The sequence below is a fragment of the Mytilus edulis genome, chromosome 13 (genome assembly GCF_963676685.1).
Source record: "Mytilus edulis chromosome 13, xbMytEdul2.2, whole genome shotgun sequence".
Taxonomy (NCBI): Eukaryota; Metazoa; Mollusca; class Bivalvia; order Mytilida; family Mytilidae; genus Mytilus; species Mytilus edulis.
In genome coordinates this window covers 38,449,808-38,470,530 of record NC_092356.1, presented here as the reverse complement: position 1 = coordinate 38,470,530, position 20,723 = coordinate 38,449,808, and the positions used below count along the sequence as shown (strand labels likewise).

Here is a 20,723-nt window from a genome sequence, read left to right as displayed (position 1 = left end):
TCTGTGTAAACATAAATTAATGACTTAAAACACACGCAAAATCCTTCTGAACACAATGGAAACATCTATGTTTTTGAATTGTACCATAAAACATATTTTATCAGACATTGTTCTCTTCAGTACCTTTGTCATGTCCCATTTTTAGGTCACTATTTTCCTGGCAAAATTGATTGTTCTATTCAATAACATTTTATATCAATAACTGATAAGATTTTTTTTATATATTTTTATTTCTTCAATATATATATTTTATTCAAATGAAAAAAATGATTTGAAATTTCCAACAAATAAACTCGTATTTTATAAAAGTTTAAGATTACCCAAAGGTGTCAGCACCTGTGTGGAATGACCCATAGTCTATTTAACAGTTAACATTCAGGCTTAGTTTGAGGTTAAATGTTTTTCTTTCATCACAAACTGTCAAACTTCATGGAATTTTATGTATTTTACTGATAAATGGACTAACTTTATAAGTCAACATTACACTTTTATACTGACAGCAGCAATTTCAGGCAAGATCCCTTGTCAATTTTTTGAAGCAAACTTTACTTTAAAAGCTACTTTATTGAATTATTTATAAGCATTTAGTTATTTCAAATCTATTAATTTTATTGAACATTGTTTATTTGATTTTTGTCGAGCCAGCAACTTTTGTTGCAGAAAGCTCGACATAGGGATAGTGATCCGGCGGCTTTTATATTTTAGAAGGTGGAAGACCTGCATGCTTCATACTTTTTATATAGATGCCTCATGTTACGAAGTTTCTGTCAGTCACATGTCCAATGTCCTTGACCTCATTTTCAGGGTTCAGTGACCACTTGAAAAAAAGTTCAGAATTTTTGTAATGATGAATTCTCTCTTATTATAAGTAATAGGATAACTATATTTGGTATGTGCGTACCTTGCAAGGTCCTCATGCCCATCAGACAGTTTTCACTTGACCTCGACCTCATTTCATGGATCAGTGAACAAGGTTAAGTTTTGGTGGTCAAGTCCACATCTCAGATACTATAAGCAATAGGGCTAGTATATTCGGTGTATGGAAGGACTGTAAGGTGTACATGTCCAACTGGCAGGTGTCATCTGACCTTGACCTCATTTTCATGGTTCAGTGGTTATAGTTAAGTTTTTGTGTTTTGGTCTGTTTTTCTCATACTTTATGCAATAAGTCTAATATATTTGTTGTATGGAATGATTGTAAGGTGTACATGTCTAGCGGGCAGATGTCATCTGACCTTAACCTCATTTTCATGGTTCAGTGGTCAAAGTTAAGTTTTTGAGTTTTGGTCTTTTTATCTAATACTATATCTCACCTTACCTCAACTTTCCTCTTCATGCTGGTCGGCATTTAAGGCCCTGATACATTGTTTCCATCTCACACGGTCTTTAGCTACAGTTCTTGCTGAAGTCCAGCTGTTCAATCCAAGTGATGTTCGTTCTGTCTCTACAGTCCGTCTCCAGGTGGTTTTGGGACGTCCAACTTTCCTTTTTCCCTCTGGTTTCCATGTCAGTGCAACTGAACATATACTGTTGGCATCCATCCTAAGTACATGACCAATCCATCTCCAACGCCTTTCTATTACATCATCGCTTAGCTTCTTTGTTCCAGCTCTTATGTGTAGGTTTTCATTTGAAATTGTATTGGGCCATCTTATTTTCAATATCTGTCTCAGACATCTATTTTGAAAGGTGTTTAATTTCTTCTTGTCTTGTTCAGTTGTTTTCCAGGTTTCACATCCATACAGTAGGACTGATATGACTGATAAGCTGTTAAATAATCTGACCTTTGTTTTAAATGACAGTACCGATGATCTCCATATTTTTCTTAACCTGCTGAATTGTCCTTTAGCTTTCTTGAACCTGTTGTCCATATCATTGTCACAACCAATGAAAAACCCACGGAAACCCAAGATACATTAAGAATACTATATGCCAAAGGTCAACTATATTTGGTGTATGGAAATATTTTATAATCTATATGTAAGTCCCGCAGGTTTTATTTGACCATGACCTCAATTTCACAGTTCATTGCACAGTGTTAATTTTTTGTGTTTTGGTCTGTTTTTCTTAAACTATAAGTAATAGGTCAACTATATTTGTTGTATGGAAGCATTGTTAGCTGTACAGATCTGCCTGGCATGGTTCATCTGACCTTGACCTCTTTTTCATGGTTCATTGGTCTTTGTTTAGCTATCTTGGTTAATGTTAAGTTAATGTGGCAGTTGTAATAAAGCTTTATACTTAGGACTATCAACATAATATCAATGATTAGTAAAGAAGGCGAGACATTTCAGTGTGTGCACTCTTGTTATGACAAAAGATATGTTCTAAAAATTCCAATATCCATCCTTTATATATATATATATATCTTCTCTTGAAAAGAGATAGAAAATGTGTTATGAATGATCTCTTCTATCTTGTAGATTTATTTTTTAAAAATTTCTTTCCTTTTAAGGAAGACGAGATAAAGATGATAGTTAAACTAGCAACAAGATTTGATGAAGCTATACCATCTATTTTGGGAGGCATCAATACAGGAATCAGACTGATTAAAGATTTAATAGAAGGAAAAATTAATTTAAATGATCTAGTGCTTACATTTGTTGATTTATTAGTGCAGCTTCCTAATCGGGTAAGTAATTAAATTAAGATGCAAATATTGAAAATCAACATGTAACGAATCTTGTCATAGGACTGAATATTTTGCTTCCAACTTTCATTGTACTGTTCTTTATTCATAATACTCCTCAAGTATTCAAGAACTAAATGCTTATCTTTAATAGCACTGATCTTAAATTGGCTATTCCGTAACAAATGTATTTTTGCATAGTTTACTATTTTTGGGTGCATTTATTCATAATGCAAATTGTACAAAAAGCAGATACATAGTTATAATTGATAGTATTCAAATTCTCAGTATTTCATGTGGAGCTAATTATCATATTGAGCTAACAAATTATTAAATTTATGTTAGATAAAGAAATAATTTTTATTTCATATTACACTGTTATTTTGAAGGTTGCTAATCTAAGGAGCATAGCAATGAAAGCAACAAAGAAAATTGGGGAATATGATCCAAGTGAAATGCCGTATTTTATAAAACCTGTAGAAAATTTGATTTCTAAAGTGCAGAAATTTCTTGGCAATTTAAAATCTGATGTTCTTCAATTTTTCAATGTAAGTATATAAGTACTGTAAATTAAGAAAATAACATTGATTGATTAATTGACTGGGGATTAATGCCACTTATGACACTAATATTGAGCTATTTCATGACATAGTGAATTTATCAGTACACAATGTACAGGAATCTGGAGTGCCCTTGGAGAACCACTGATTTTTGATAGGAAAACTAACAATCATAGCCAATTAAGATTGGAGTCGAGCACAGCTGTCAGGTGTGAAATTGAACTCACAACCTCAGAGTTGACAGGCTTATTCGACAAACAACTCAGACTAACCTTTGATGACTCCTTTAAATGACAATTTTAGAGCAATCATTTTTAAATTATCTTGAAGACTATAATAGATAAGTTGAAGCTGTAATTTGCAAAAATGATCATCCATGCTAGATCTACAAAACTGCCAATGGACCTTCGAGTTATTTTATATTTTAATGTTAGGGAGTGGCTGTTGTTGAAGATGTACATAGCTCAAGGTGAACAAAACAGGCCAGAAACTTTATAGCAATAACCTTTTTGTATTTATGTCAGGTGATCATTATAGATTCCTATGAGCCTCTTGTTAATGAAAGTCCTGCTTTGATTGGGGAATGAAATACTCAGATTTTTGTAATACTATTGTACTTGTAGAAACTGTACGAAGCTGTGACTGTCATAGTCCCAGAGAATGCAAGAATTATTTTCAAGTCTTTAGAGGACATTGTTGATGGAATTACAACTATAATAAAAGACCCCATAGGAGCAATAGCAAAACTTGGGAAAGGAGTTATTCAGTAAGTTCTACTTTTAGATATCAGTTATGCTGAAGATTTGTCAGACTTTTACCAATGTATGTTTTAGTCTATGTGCCTCACCAATGTTCATACGAGCCATTTGCAGATGACAGTTTTCTAGATTTTTTCCACAAGCAAATTGCTATTCAATAATTGATCACTTATAAGGTTGCCATCTCTTCATGTTTTGGCGATGGAACTTAATACAGGTATAGGTAAAATTCATAGTTAGGGTTCACTTTCTAGGGGACAAGTGCTCACAACAAATTAAATAATTTTGCACTGATCATGTTTAGTAATCTATTCAAAGTTAAAGTATGCTAGCATTTGTTCTGCCTGACCATATACATTTATACAAGAACAATATTATTGCTCCATAGAAAGGTGTTTTTAGCTCACCTGGCCCATAGGGCCAAGTGAGCTTTTCCCATCACTTGCCGTTTGTTGTCGTCCTTCGTCGTCTGTCGTCGTCTGTCGTTGTCATGCGTCATCGTTAACTTTTACAAAAATCTTCTCCTCTGAAACTACTAGGCCAAATTTAACCAAACTTGGCCACAATCATCATTTGGGTATCTTTTTAAAAAATGTGTGGCGTGACCTGGCCAACCAACCAAGATGGCCGCCATGGCTAAAAATAGAACATAGGGGTAAAATGCAGTTTTTGGCTTATAACTCAAAAACCAAAGCTCTTAGAGCAAATCTGACATGGGGTGAAATTGTTATCAGGTCAAGATCTATCTGCCCTGAAATTTTCAGATGATTCTGACAACCTGTTGTTGGGTTGCTGCCCCTATATTGGTAATTTTTAGGAAATTTTACTGTTTTTGGTTATTATCTTGAATATTATTATAGATAGAGATAAACTGTAAACAGCAATAATGTTCAGCAAAGTAAGATTTACAAATAAGTCAAATGACCGAAATGGTCAGTTGACCCCTTTAGGAGTTATTGCCCTTTATAGTCAATTTTTAACCATTTTTCGTAAATCTTCTCCTCTGAAACTACTGGGCCAATTTAATCTAAACTTGGCCACAACCATCATTAGGGTATCTAGTTTGAAAAATGTGTCCGGTGACCTGGCCAACCAACCAAGATGGCCGCCATGGCTAAAAATAAAACATAGTGGTAAAATGCAGTTTTTGGCTTATAACTCAAAAAACAAAGCATTTAGAGCAAATCTGACATGGGGTAAAATGTCAATTTAGTCAACATTTATCTGCCCTGAAATTTTCAGATGAATCGAACAACCCGTTGTTGGGTTGCTACCCCTGAATTGGTAATTTTAAGGAAGTTTTGCTGTTTTTGGTTATTATCTTGAATATTATTATAGATAGAGATAAACTGTAAACAGCAATAATGTTCAGCAAAGTAAGATCTACAAATAACTCAACATGACCAAAATGGTCAGTTGACCCATTGAGGAGTTATTGCCCTTTAAAGTCAATTTTTAACAATTTTCGTAAATTTTTCTAAATTTTTAGAATATATTTTCCACTGTAATTACTGGGCCAAGTTCATTATAGATAGAGATAATTGTAGCAAGAAGAATGTCCAGTAAAGTAAGATCTCCAAACACATCATGATCACCAAAACACAATTTTGTCATGAATTTATCTGTGTCAATTGTTTAATATGTACCTAGACCAAGATGAGCGACACAGGCTCTTGAGAGCCTCTAGTTATACCCTACCTATGGTAATAGAGGGGCATTATGTTTTCTTGTCTGTGCGTACGTTCATTCATTCGTTCATTCCTTTGTCCATTCGTCCCGCTTTAGGTTAAAGTTTTTGGTCGAGGTAGTTTTTGCCGAAGTTGAAGTCCAATCATCTTGAAACTTAGTTGTAACATGTTCCATATGATATGATCTTTCTTATTTTAATTCCAAATCAGACATTTTCCCCCATTTTCACTGTCCATTGAACATAGAAAATGAAATTTGGATGGGGCATCTGTGTACTATAAACACTTTATTATTGTTGTATCATATGTTATATATGGATTAAATGTTTTAGGATTTATTTGTCTGTGATGAGGTTAATTGAGGCCAAAGGTACGATACAGGAAGCTCTTAATAGTCTAAAAGGTTAGTATAGAAGCTATTTAAGTCATATAAAATGAGTGACCGGTGAAAAATAATGTTAATCTAATTCTTGAACCAATGCATAAATCTGTCATGAACTTAGTCTTCAGTGCACAATTTTATCATTTTTTAAGCATCCATTTTGTATAATCATCACAAAAATATTTCTATTGATTTTATCATTTTTTATGCATCCATTTTTTATAATTATCACAAAAATATTTCAATCGGTCAGTGTTGTGAAAATATGGCAGCTATTAAATTAATGGTCATGTTTTGAAGCTGAATTTAAGTGAATGTCACATTTGTAAACAATCAACAAAGAATTAAACATGGATACTCTTAAAAAAAAGTAAATTTCTTTCAAATATGGACAAATTAAGGATTTAAAAAAAAAAAAGTATATGTACATATATAAGTCTAATAATATAACTAGCCATTTAGTTATAAAAAACATATGCTTTTTTTTTAGTTTGAAGTTTCATATGACTTTAACACAGTTTTAACACTTTGTCACAGGCATGCCAGGCCAGGCTTGTAAAATTTCTATCAAGAGTGTTGAATTTCTACTACAGGCAAATACAGTTTATACATGATTTATAAAAAAAACGAAAAACAAACAAGCTTAGGGCTTCTTGGCTGCAAAACTGTACACTGTTAAAGCACTAGTACTGCATATCAAGTATTATTTTCACCATTTGATACATTGGTATTTTGATAAGCTTGTTCATGCAGATAATTCTGAATTGAACTATTTATGTTCAGATGAAGTAAAGAATGGCTTTTTAGCTCACCTGGCCCAAAGGGCCAAGTGAGCTTTTCCCATCACTTTGCGTCCGGCGTCCGTCGTCCGTCGTCCGTCGTCCGTCGTCCGTCGTCGTCCGGCGTTAGCTTTTACAAAAATCTTCTCCTCTGAAACTACTGGGCCAAATCAAACCAAACTTGGCCACAATCATCATTGGGGTATCTAGTTTAAAAAATGTGTGGCGTGACCCGGTCAACCAACCAAGATGGCCGCCACGGCTAAATATAGAACATAGGGGTAAAATGCAGTTTTTGGCTTATAACTCAAAAACCAAAGCATTTAGAGCAAATCTGACATGGGGTAAAAATGTTTATCAGGTCAAGATCTATCTGCCCTGAAAATTTCAGATGAATCGGTCAATGGGTTGTTGGGTTGCTGCCCCTGAATTGGTAATTTTGAGGAAATTTTGCTGTTTTTGGTTATTATGTTGAATATTATTATAGATAGAGATAAACTGTAAACAGCAATAATGTTCAGCAAAGTAAGATCTACAAATAAGTCAACATGACCAAAATGGTCAGTTGACCCGTTTAGGAGTTATTGCCCTTTATAGTCAACTTTTAACCATTTTTCGTTAATTAAAGTAATCTTTTACAAAAATCTTCTCCTCTGAAACTACTGGGCCAAATTAATCCAAACTTGGCCACAATCATCTTTGGGGTATCTAGTTTAAAAAATGTGTGGCATGACCTGGTCAACCAACCAAGATGGCCGCCACGGCTAAAAATAGAACAAAGGGGTAAAATGCAGTTTTTGGCTTATAACTCAAAAACCAAAGCATTTTGAGGAAATCTGACGGGATAAAAATGTTTATCAGGTCAAGATCTATCTGCCCTGAAATTTTCAGATGAATCGGTCAATGGGTTGTTGGGTTGCTGCCCCTGAATTGGTAATTTTGAGGAAATTTTGCTGTTTTTGGTTATTATCTTGAATATTATTATAGATAGAGATAAACTGTAAACAGCAATAATGTTCAGCAAAGTAAGATCTACAATTAAGTCAACATGACCAAAATGGTCAGTTGACCCGTTTAGGAGTTATTGCCCTTTATAGTCAATTTTTAACCATTTTTCGTAAATTAAAGTAATCTTTTACAAAAATCTTCTCCTCTGAAACTACTGGGCCAAATTAATCCAAACTTGGCCACAATCATCCTTGGGGTATCTAGTTTAAAAAATGTGTGGCGTGACCTGGTCAACCAACCAAGATGGCCGCCACCGCTAAAAATAGAACATAGGGGTAAAATGCAGTTTTTGGCTTATAACTCAAAAACCAAAGCATTTTGAGAAAATCTGACAGAGATAAAAATGTTTATCAGGTCAAGATCTATCTGCCCTGAAATTTTCAGATGAAACGGTCAATCGGTTGTTGGGTTGCTGCCCCTGAGTTGGTAATTTTGAGGAAATTTTGCTGTTTTTGGTTATTATCTTGAATATTATTATAGATAGAGATAAATTGTAAACAGCAATAATGTTCAGCAAAGTAAGATCTACAAATAAGTCAACATGACCAAAATGGTCAGTTGACCCCTTTAGGAGTTATTGCCCTTTATAGTCAATCTTTAACCATTTTTCATAAATCTAAGTAATCTTTTACAAAATCTCCACTGAAACTACTAGGCCACAATCATCTTTGGGGTATCTAGTTTGAAAAATGTGTCCGATGACCTGGCCATTCAACCAAGATGGCCGCCACGGCTAAAAATAGAACATAGGCTTTTGGCTTATAACTATGAAACCAAAGCATCTAGAGCAAATCTGACAAGAAGTTAAATTGTTAATCAAGTCAATATCTATCTGCCCTGAATTTTTCAGATGAATTGGACAACTGGTTGTTGGGTTGCTGCCCTCCAATTGGTAATTTTTAAAGAAATTTTGCCGTTTTTTGGTTATCTTGAATACTATTATAGATAGCGATAAACTGTAAACAGCAATAATGTTCAGCAAAGTAAGATCTACAAATAAGTCAACATGACCTAAATGGTCAATTGACCCCTTAAGGAGTTATTGCCCTTTATAGTCAATTTTTAACAATTTTCATTAATTTGGTAAATTTATGTAAATTTTTACCACATATAGTTCTCTGTTACTAATGGGCAAAGTTCATTATTAGTCCAGCAGATAGGTGCAATATATGAAGGAATTGTGCACTTCGTGTTAAAAGCACCAAATTTTACTCAAACATACTTCTATCTATACTCTTCAATTTTAGATATGGAGGCAAGCTGGAAATATAGTTAACTTCCGGTAAAATCCAAAATGGCGGATGCATGTTTAAATTTCAACTTTTCTTAATTCTCTTTCAATTTTTTTAGTTTAAACTAAAAGAACTAATGTTTTACTTGATCTGAATCGTATTAGATGGGTTTCAGTGTTGCTGAAGCAGCAATTTGGATGAGTTTGGTTAACTTCCGGTCGAAATTTCATGTCAAAATTCAAGAAAAATGTTGACTTTTAATTTGCAAAAAGTGAGAAGAATGGTGTAATAGAATCAGGTATTTATTTCTTTGGAGATCATAAAAATTCAATTGATATGGTGAACACTACTGTTTCATTATATATTTGAATGAAGATAGACATACACTTCGATAAATCAAGAGTCTAAATAACAATTGAAAGATGAGCTCTTACAGATTTGAACTTATTGAGGCGTCAGATAATCGAAGACCAGGTAGTTCGTCCCAAAATGTTGAAGAGGTTGACTGGACTTTAGTTCATTAATATGCTTTGGAATTTAGTGTGACATCCATTTACTCTGAATTAGTACACCATTTGTATAGGGACCAGCTGGTGACCACATCCGGTTGCAGTAATTTCTCGCTGCATAGAACACTTATTGGTGGCATTCGGCTAGTGTCTGCTCTTTGGTCAGTTTGTTGTCTCTTTGATATATTCCCTATTTCTATTCTCAATGTTAAATGTATAATTTGTCAAAATATGACAGATGAATAGCTGCAATGCCCTACCGTGACCCTCAAAGTGTATCAATATTGGTGCCGGATATTTTACTATGGCTGGAAATCTCGTTAAATACAAAGAACTTCCATGTTTACCGTCTACGACCCATCTGTATACACAATATGATGGCAGGGGTCTTCCACGTACTACGTACAAAAACAATGCCTCAAGGCATAAGACCTGCCATCTAAACACAGAACTAAAGAGAACTAAAATAAGACATCAAAAGGATACAGATGATATGTAAAAAAAAGACAATCGGAGCTGGAAACCCACCCGCACAGTCAATGTGTACAAATGCTTCAGTACACAACTTTATTAGAGAATCTCAGTGCTGGGGACCTCATTGTACAAAAAACGATATATTATGTCCAATGTCTTGCTTATCTTTATCGACAGGCATCAAAAGTCTCTAGTGAAGATGAGACTTAATAAGGAAGAGACGCACGAATAAGCCATGGAATCGCATTAGCTGACATCATCAGCTACAATGAAGATTCCATAACCAAAGAATATTTAGCACCAGTATTCAAGATGTCAGGTTTTTTCTAGGCGAATAAGGAATCTAGATGTTGACATTGAAGACAGAATTCATAATTCAAGATGAAAGAATAGACTTCTTACATTTTAAAATTATGGGTTGTTTGCCTGTGAGAGAGCTTTCACGTGTTTGACTTGGATGGAGATTTGTCTCAATAGCACTCACACAACTTCTTATATCTAATGCTAGCTTATTTACCTGATATTCAGGAATAAAAACAAGGGAGAGAGAATTAACTTGTTTTCAAAGATAATATAGAACCCTCGTTTCAGAAAACAGGTGATGAAGCCTTTGACTGAAACTAAATGCAGATTTATAAAGCAGTAACAAAAATTCGCAGCGACATGTTTATTGTTACATTTTGGTTTTCCAGTGAACTGTGAGGAAAATTATGTTCCAAAATCTCTTGTAGCTCTTGTTAGTATGTCGTTGTATGGACAATATATAACAACTGACTCTCATAAGCAGGAAACACTAATAATTGCTTGGATATTTATATTTAACAGCTACAAACGAATCCTTAACGTTAACTCTCCAAAGATCCGTCATCATGCATCTAAAGAAACATATGCACTTAGAAATAATGGTTCACTGTCTGACAGAACACATGAAATAAACATTTTACAGAGTTTGTCTTTAGTGCCGTGTGGAGGCAGTAGAGTGCCTCCCCGTGCTTCAGGTTTATGCTCTTATAATATACTAGATTATGGAGTGTGTGTCCGAGCGAGAACTGCTCTAATTCATTACTTTAGGAATATTTATCAAAAAGTAGTATTTCAATATTCAGCCCCATTCTACTATTTAATACTGATAGCGTTTGACATTTTTAGCCGAACAAATTTATCCATTTTATATAACTTCAATTATTATATGCTGGTTCATATTCTGGACGCCAATCTTTGCTCCTTTATTATATAATTCACTAACAAAACAATTATGAAGCTTAGAAATGGAAAATTACTTAATACCAAACTTGTTCAAAGGGTATCCACACGTCTCAATCTTCAAAATCGGTTATCTAAAAATACTACAATCTCTAACATTTTTAACAATAAAAAGCGTGGTTACCCTTCTATCGATAAGTGTCATGCCAAAAAATGACTTACATGTCCCCGTCTTTCCACCAACAATACGGTAAGGTCCACGTTTAATGGTCGCACATTTTCTTTAAATTTTGAAACTGATATAACTTGAAAAACAAACAGTATTATTTATTTACTCACATGAAACAAACCGGGGTGTGGTATTCAGTACGTAGGAGAAACTGGACGATATTTATCTAAACGCACTCAAGAACATCTGTATCGTTTTAAAAGACCCAATAAATTCAAAAGTATCATTTACCAACACCTTAAGAAGCACAACCATCCTTTTAAATATTTAGCAGTTCAACCTTTAGAAGTTGTAAATAAGCAGCCTGGTGAATCGCATTCAAAGTTTGTACGATCACGGAAAATAATTGAATTAAATTGGATTAAAAAATTACAGACAGTTTACCCTCTCTGTCTAAATGATAATATCATGGGAATTGGTAATATATCTAGAACCAATTCCGTTAACATTTTGGATATAGTTTCTAAAACTGTTCGTAAAAAACGTTCTCACGGTCGTAGAACAAATCGCAATCAAAGAAAATTTCGGGCCAATCATACCAATATTTCGGACCTAATTTCTATTTCAAAAAACAACGGCAGACATTATTTGTTAACAAAACTCTGTTCGTTACCGGTTAATAAGTTAAATAAAATTTTGGAGGATTGCAACACAATTTCATATAGCAGTCCTAAGTATGAAATTGTTCAAATTATTATGGCATATTGTTATTCTAAATTATTTCCCAAAATTGATCGCCCTGAAGATCATAAAAAACATTTTATTAAAATTAAGTATGTCAATAAAGGCTTTGATTTTGTAAATATTGCCGGTATATTTAACGACCATTCTGTTAAAGAACAAATTCCTGGATATTTCGACAATACTGAGCTACCTCTTATTTGTTATATTTACAAGAAATCTACCCGGAAATTTGAGTTTAATTATAGTCAATTGTGTAAAGATGTTTATATCAGTGAAAATACCCCTACTTCATGTAATTGCAGTAATTCCGAATATATTTATGGACCCATTTCCCATGTTATAACAGGAGATCTTAACATCGTTCAAGACCGAGAGTTAAAATCATTCCTCAGTAAAGGACCTAAATATCGTCCCCCGTCAATTATTAATTGGAATGAGTGTCGTAATATCATCCATGACTCACTCCATACTTACTGTATGAAATGGATAAAACGGGAAAAAGCTGACAAAAAATCTTTGGACTCTTTTTTTAATTCAGTAATGCAGATAGTTGATGTACGTATTCAACATTTTAAAGAACATTTTACTATAAACAATAACCACAATAAACCTATTTCTCGTATCAAACATAAACTAAAAGAACTAGCCAAGGAATTTGTTTTTGTCCCGGCAGATAAAGCTGCTAATAATATTATTATTGTTTGACGTAAATTTTACATTGAGGTTCTGAAAAAGGAAATCACCAATTCGCCAACATTCCAACTGACTCCATTTTCAGAAAACGAAATCTGTAACAAACATAAACTTTTAGCCACCGCTTTACAAGCAGAGCCAAATACAATGAAAGTCCCAACTATGTATTGGCTTCCGAAGCTACACAAAACCCCTTACAAATATAGATTTATTTCGTCTTCAAGCCATTGTTCAACTACTAAATTGTCTATTCTTCTTACCAGCACACTTGGTACAATTAAAAACCTGATAATAAATTGTTCAAATAAGGCCTTCGAAAATAGTGGAATAAATTACTTTTGGAGTGTCAAGAACTCGTTGGAAGTACTTGATAAATTGCATGCTTATATTGGTGATTTTGAATCTGTTCAAAGTTTTGATTTTTCTACCCTGTATACCACATTGCCTCACATTCTCATTAAGAAAAAATTCACACACCTAATTAAATGGGCATTCAAAAAATCAGAATGTGAATATATATGTTCAAACTCTTTTAGGTCATTTTTTAGTAGCAATAAACAAAAATACTATGTTAATTGGACATGCTTTGATACTATATATGCCCTTGAATTTTTACTAGATAACATTTTTGTTCGCTTTGGAGATTCCGTATATCGTCAGATTATCGGAATTCCAATGGGGACTAACTGTGCACCACTTATTGCGGACCTGTTTTTGTATTGTTATGAGTTACAATTTATGACAAAAATAAGCAAAGACCCATCGAAACAACATCTGATAAACAAATTTAATAATACTTTTAGATATTTGGATGATATTTTGGCTCTCAATAATGACGACTTCAGTATGTATATTAATGAAATTTATCCTGTTGAACTTACTTTAAATAAAGCTAATACTAACAATGACCACTGCCCTTTTCTCGATCTTGATATCTATATCACTAATGGAAAGCTGAATACTAAAATTTATGATAAAAGGGATGATTTTTCATTTCCTATCGTTAATTATCCGTTTTTAGATGGTGACGTTCCCTTGTCACCATCTTACGGTGTTTATATATCTCAACTTGTACGATTCGCTCGTGTATGTAACAATATTTTCGATTTTAACGAGAGAAATTTATGTATTACTGAAAAATTATTACACCAAGGTTTTCGATATCACAAACTAGTCAAAACATTTACTAAATTTTATCATCGGTATAAAGACATCATTCGTAAATATAGCTCAACATGCAGACTTCTAATACGTTCAGGTATTTCACATCCAATTTTTTATGGTAATATTCTTTATAAAGCACAAAAGTGTCAGTATTCACCTCAGAAACTTACAAAACCTTTGAATAGACTTATTAAGAAGGGATATAATTACGATACTGTTGTCAAGTCATTAAAGATTGCATATTTTGGCGTTAATATTGAATCACTGATAAGGTCTTTGCATCGGAACTAAACACATTTATTCTAAAAACAGTTGTTGGCATGACACGGGTTATGTTCTTCTCATATATGTTATGATGGTATGATACTAAACCCCTAACGGGAAGGATTGTGCCTGATGTTCATATGATGAAATCATAATCTTTCAGTCAGTTTAATTGAAGTCTGGAGCTGGCATGTCAGTTAACTGCTAGTAGTCTGTTGTTATTTATGTATTATTGTCATTTTGTTTATTTTCTTTGGTTACATCTTCTGACATCAGACTCGGATTTCTCTTGAACTGAATTTTAATGTGCGTATTGTTATGCGTTTACTTTACTACATTGGTTAGAGGTATAGGGGGAGGGTTGATATCTCACAAACATGTTTTACCCCGCCGCATTTTTGCGCCTGTCCCAAGTCAGGAGCCTCTGGCCTTTGTTAGTCTTGTATTATTTTAATTTTAGTTTCTTGTGTACAATTTGGAAATTAGTATGGCGTTCATTATCACTGGACTAGTATATATTTGTTTAGGGGCCAGCTGAAGGACGCCTCCGGGTGCGGGAATTTCTCGCTACATTGAAGACCTGTTGGTGACCCTCTGCTGTTGTTTTTTATTTGGTCGGGTTGTTGTCTCTTTGACACATTCCCCATTTCCATTCTCAATTTTATATGTTGTTAAGTCGGATATCAGCTTGACAAGAAATGGCGAGACTTGCTTAAGAGTTTGAGAAGAGGGGCGAAAGATACCAGAGGGACAGTCATATATCGATTTCTTGATGAAGAGAACACAACTGACCATGAGCTGAAAATAAGAGCTCAAATGTCGTTTATCCATGATGTAGGTTCTGTGGTAGGAGAGATAGGAAATCAATTTCTTGAAGACAGCAACGAACTGCTTGTTCTGTATACCAATTAAAGATATAGCTCCCTCAGCAGTTGTTTATACTATTCGTCGTTCGTTGAATAGAAAAGGGACTTTCCGATTTGATTTTCCTCTGAGTTCAGTATTTTTGTGATTTTACTTTTTAGAACTATTGACAAGATGTAACTATTATAGACAATATAAAGATTGACAGTTCAAGGAGACGTTGTCAAAGGCAAACATGCTAACCACGAAACTGATAGAGCTTCTCACGTGTAGATCAAAACAAAACAGAGCTCATTCATTTTCTGTCAAATAAACAGATGGATGAACACACTTTCGAGATGAGAATCATTGCTACAGTTGTTACAGATGTATTAGTACTTGTTTCATGTGACAACGCAGCTGATATTTATGGGTTGCTTTGGCAATGGAAACCACTTCGTATACATTTCAATTCATGAGCTTGCTAACTTTTTAGAACAAGAAAAACATATGCATTGCCTGTTTTCCATGCATTCACTGTATTCGACACTGTGGCATAGATCGCTGGTTAAGGTGAGAGAAAAAAACAGGGGATACATGAATGGTATTGAATGGTGTCACAAGAGTATACACCGTTATGAGAGACCAGGGTTGCGTCCAATATCGTAGCAGCTACGTAGTGATACGTAGATATTTGTCTACTGAACGAGTAGCTAGTCTAGCTGCTATCTATATCTATGTTGCAGCTAGGCTAGCTACACGTTCAATAGTCATACATCTACGTAGCCCTTTGTAGCCACTACGATATTGGACGCAACCCAGGTGAGTACTCTGAATGTCGACACCACTATTACGCAATTAATCGAATGATTCGTTATGCTGATATTTGATCGAACAATATCAGAGGTCAATGATATTTAACCTTTTTTGGACAACATTGCTTTTTTTTATCAAACATATGTATTTTGTCTCTAAATTATGTTTACTTGTGATATTTTTTACCGGAAGTGACAAATTTCTGAATACAATACCCCGAGGGTTTCAAAGAAATGATACATTATTTCAAACCATGAATACACAATAATATTATAGTCTACACAGCAAACTTTGCTACCAGCTGTGAGATTTGAATAACCATTAATCAGTTATCAAATGCATTTCCGCCATTTTGATGATAAAACCGGAAGTGGATAAAATCAAGCTTGCCTCTATATCTAATTTTGTTTAGAATGGTCCAAACTATGTTTCTACCAAATTTTATGCTTTTAAAACATAGTACACAATTGTTCACCTATATGTTGGGTAACCATTTATCAGTTATCAAATGCATGTCCGCCATTTTGATGATAAAACCGGAAGTGGATCAAATCAACCTTGCCTCCATATCTAATTTTGTTTAGAATGGTCCAAACTATGTTTCTACCAAATTTTATGCTTTTAACACAAAGTGCACAATTATTCACCTATCTGCTGGACTATATAGATATAATTGTAAGAAGCAAAATCGTTCAGTAAAGTAAGAACTTCAAACACATCACCATCACCAAAATACAATTTTGTCATGAATCCATTTGTGTCCTTTGTTTAATATGCACATAGACCAAGGTGAGCGACACAGGCTCTTTAGAGCCTCTAGTTCATCGAATCTTATGGTTTCTGATTGTTGATAACTGAGATTTGCTGTATAAAGAGGCCAAAGTATCATAAGAGATAATAAATAACTATTAAATACAGGTCAAGTGCATTTTTTTATTGTTGCATTTATCATGACTTTGAAAGATTTAATGATGAATAAGAAGCTTTTTTAAAAATAATTTCATTTATTGTTACTTCATTTATAAAAAGTACATTTTTGTAGAAATAAAAACTATTACCAATATCTCCTAGATCTATTTGTAAAACAGTAATATTTTATTTATTTCAGACTCCAAGTTATATTGGCTTGACTTGACTGAAATTAGTGAAATAGTGGATCTGTCAGTTACAGTGATGAATCAAGTTTCAGTTAAAAGTAAAGCTTGGGTTAATGAAAACATTGAAGAAGACTCAGTTAGACAATTTACTAAAGGAAAGATGACTTTGGTAAGAAAATACAAATGCCAGCTCTGCATAAAAAATTAAACTTGTGATTGTTACGTACTATTATTTATGTTTTTCTTATTTTTCTATGTAATTTTAAAACTAATGAAAAAGAGGTTCTCGAATAATTTGAATATTTTTCTGAGTTAAAACTATGAAAGTAAACCATAACAAATATCTTCCAATCGAAACAGGCAATCAAGTTCATGATTGCATATTTTTTTTTAAAGGAAACAACTTACTAGTTTTATATATTACATATACATGTATAATGTATTACTACAGGCCATTTTTTCCTAGTTTTCCATGTCGGACCCAATAACCATTTTCAAAAAGTGCAAAGCTTTCTGCTTGACATTTTATGTCAATCTTTCTTGCTCAAACATGGGAACAACTTTTGAACATTTTTATTCTGGAAAAAGTGTTTGAAACACACTCTTGTGTTACTATAGTTCATATACCTAGGTTCTAATCACTTCCATCCATTTGACACTTAATCTCTGGGTCTTTTTGTATAAAGCAGAAAATCATCTTTTCCATCCATGAAAATTTAAGGTATGACTTGTTACTGCTTTCTGATTTATAGCCTGTCACAGAATATAAGTTCCTTCATAATATAAGTTCCAAAAGGAAAATATATTCTGGAATATTATTTCCACAGGAATAAATATTACAGTATATGTTCCTAACGGAATAAATGGTATAGAATATTTGTTTCAACAGAAATAGATATTATGACAATGTTTATAACAAAGTTTCCATCGGAACTTCTGTTAGGCGGAACAAATATACCTTGACAGAACCACACACCAGTAGTTATGAGAGTGCTTTGGTTTATTTCTAGACATTTGTAATTGTCACCGCTTTAACTTGCATAAAATTTTAGGTTATCACATGATCTTGTGCATTTTCTGTGTTCCAAAGTGAGTAGACCTCTCCTGGAAATGATTTTTAATGTAAAGTGATTGCAGTATCAGTTAGTTGATTTCAGGATTTCTCTATTTGACAGAGTTTTTAATGGTTGTTTTCTTTAACTCCTCTTGTAATAGAGAATAAATTAAGATGAGACAATCTTAAAAAACCATAGTCAATTCAGTGTTCTCCGATGATATTTCATATAGCATCCTGGTAAAAAAGGAAATTTGAAATACCATCATGTTTCTAAAAATTATAGCATCACATCCATAACACAATCTATAAGAAAATAATTCAGATAGCATCACATTTAGAAATATAGCATCACATTTAGAAATATAGCATCACATTCAGAAATATAGCATCACATTACCATGAAGCTAAAATGTCCAGTGGAGAATTCTGCAAATCTAATTGCATTATGAATGCCTTAATTTTTTATTTAATTTAAATGATCTTATCAGATTTTCAATAAAAAAGCATGAACTAAGTATTCAAGATATAAAAAAATGACTGGCAACTATGTATCTGTAACTTTTAATAAGAAATAAGTTTCTGATGAAAGTTTCAGAGAATCTTAAATATCTCAAGCTATTATGAAAATTCTTCGTTGGTTTTAGTTATGTTTAGGTGTTTTGGAGTATTAAAAATGGGAGCATCTTTTTGATGGGAGCTATGAAGTTAAATCTCACAAGTTTTCTTACTGTTTTTTTTGTGCGTTTAAACTTTCGTATTTCAGTATGTATTATACATATTTAATTTAACTTTTGGTAGCGTGAGATGAGACAGAATGTTGTGGATGACATAACGACAACAGTTAATGAGTTGGTTACATCATTGCAAGGACTTACTGGTTTTGCAGATTCCTTCTTGAGCAAGTTCTTTGAGTTTTTCTCCTTAGTGAAGTCTGTCAAAGAAGCTTATACCATCTTGAAAAATGGGTAATTACTGTTATTTAGCCTTTCAACTTAACAACAACAACAATACTTTATTTTTTATAACTATGTTTAATACTATAATAAGTTTTAACATTTTATTATAACATTTCTTGAGGACAACAGTACCTTTTGTATACAATTTTTGAAAAAAGAATATACTATTTTGTTTAAAAAAAGTTTTAAAAAGAATTGCTGTTAACTGGCATTTTTGGAGGGGAGGGGTTAACAGCAAAATGATGAGGAAGCATAATTGAAATATAACCTTCAAGAAAATAAAGTAAAAACTGTTGATGAATTATTGAAAAAATATTTCATACTATTAAACTATTTAAAATATTTGAAGGTATGAAAATGCTATGTCTAGACTTGCTTCTATCTTTGGTCCTGGTGCACACAAACATTTTCCTAATGTCACACGCTTGAAGGGATCTGGATGTGACTATGATGGTTTCTACCCAGCTGGAAGGGAAGGAGGAGTTGACTTGGATGCTGATGTGGGAGAAACAGTTAGTATTCCTTTAAAGTGAAGTTTGTTAATATGAAAATCAAATAGAACAATTTTTGTATCATGATAATCTGACACAATACCATCCAGCGTAGCTGTCTTTAATCCAAATTAGCATTGCACTGAATATATATCTAATTTGCCAATTTTTATCAAATGCGATTGGTGCATTCATGTAATAAGGACATATTCTTGTTTATTTGGTCTTTTAGTACAAAATTTCAATCCTGGTATCTATGAATGAGTTTATTTAGTTATATAAATGTATTCCAAGTAGTTTTTAATTTCTGTAATTTTGAATATGCAACTATTATGAATATTTGTCACATTAAGCTGACAACAATGTCAAATTAGTAAAACTTATTGTAAGAAGTTAATTGATATGAGTAAAATTTATTCATCAGGTTTCATAAATGCATCCAGAAAAGAGCAAATGCTGTAATAAACAATTAAAAAGTTTTAAACAAAATTGTCATTGCCAACTTTAGTTATAATTAACTGCTTTATATTGTTATTAATTTTTTTTTTTTACTTTTACAGATTGTTGCCCCATTTTCAGGATTTGCAATGTTGTCTGATAATAAGAATGAGGTGATAATAAAAGCTACTGGTGGATTTGTCAGAGATATTGAAATTGTCATAAAGAATATAAAACCATACACTGACATTCTACATCCAAAAAATGCATTATATATTAGACACAGAGTAAGTTTTATCTTTAAAAATATTTAAAAATACTTTTTTATGATGTCATTGTGTTAAAGTAATAAAGCGAAGAACTAGTATACATTATTAAAAGAATATCATGAAACCTCACTCTAGGAGTTTTGGGCTATTTTGCAATCACCTTTTCCATTCATTTGTCTGTCTGTTTGTCCAACAAATGTTTCCATCAAACTTTCCTCAGCTTTTGTACTGACAGACGAACTTTATATTTGGTAAGCAGCTTGACAGTGGTAAGTTTTGAGAGCTTTTATTTGTGTCAGATGCCTACATCCTGATTGCCCATACTTTGATTTTTTCAAAGTATGTTTAATTAACATAATATTTTGGTCACATACACTGCCACTTATTATAAATTGAATAACTTCATATTTGCAGCAGTTGTGTTGATAAATGCGACATGGTTTATTATACGATCGCAAAAAAAATTTTGCTTCGTATAATGGTATTATGTCGTCATCGTC

The 20,723-nt window shown here is 33.0% G+C and overlaps 1 protein-coding gene across 1 annotated transcript in view; it reads left to right on the top strand.

The window, feature by feature from the left end:
• The window catches only part of LOC139500292 (uncharacterized), a 63,214-nt gene that overhangs the window by 16,124 nt on the left and 26,367 nt on the right, over positions 1-20,723 (top strand). The window contains exons 5-12 of the mRNA XM_071289034.1: positions 2,456-2,632; positions 3,019-3,177; positions 3,813-3,955; positions 5,968-6,038; positions 17,024-17,181; positions 18,868-19,034; positions 19,375-19,537; positions 20,077-20,241. Coding sequence (XP_071145135.1) covers positions 2,456-2,632; positions 3,019-3,177; positions 3,813-3,955; positions 5,968-6,038; positions 17,024-17,181; positions 18,868-19,034; positions 19,375-19,537; positions 20,077-20,241 — 1,203 coding nt within the window. The remainder of the gene's footprint in view (positions 1-2,455; positions 2,633-3,018; positions 3,178-3,812; positions 3,956-5,967; positions 6,039-17,023; positions 17,182-18,867; positions 19,035-19,374; positions 19,538-20,076; positions 20,242-20,723) is intronic.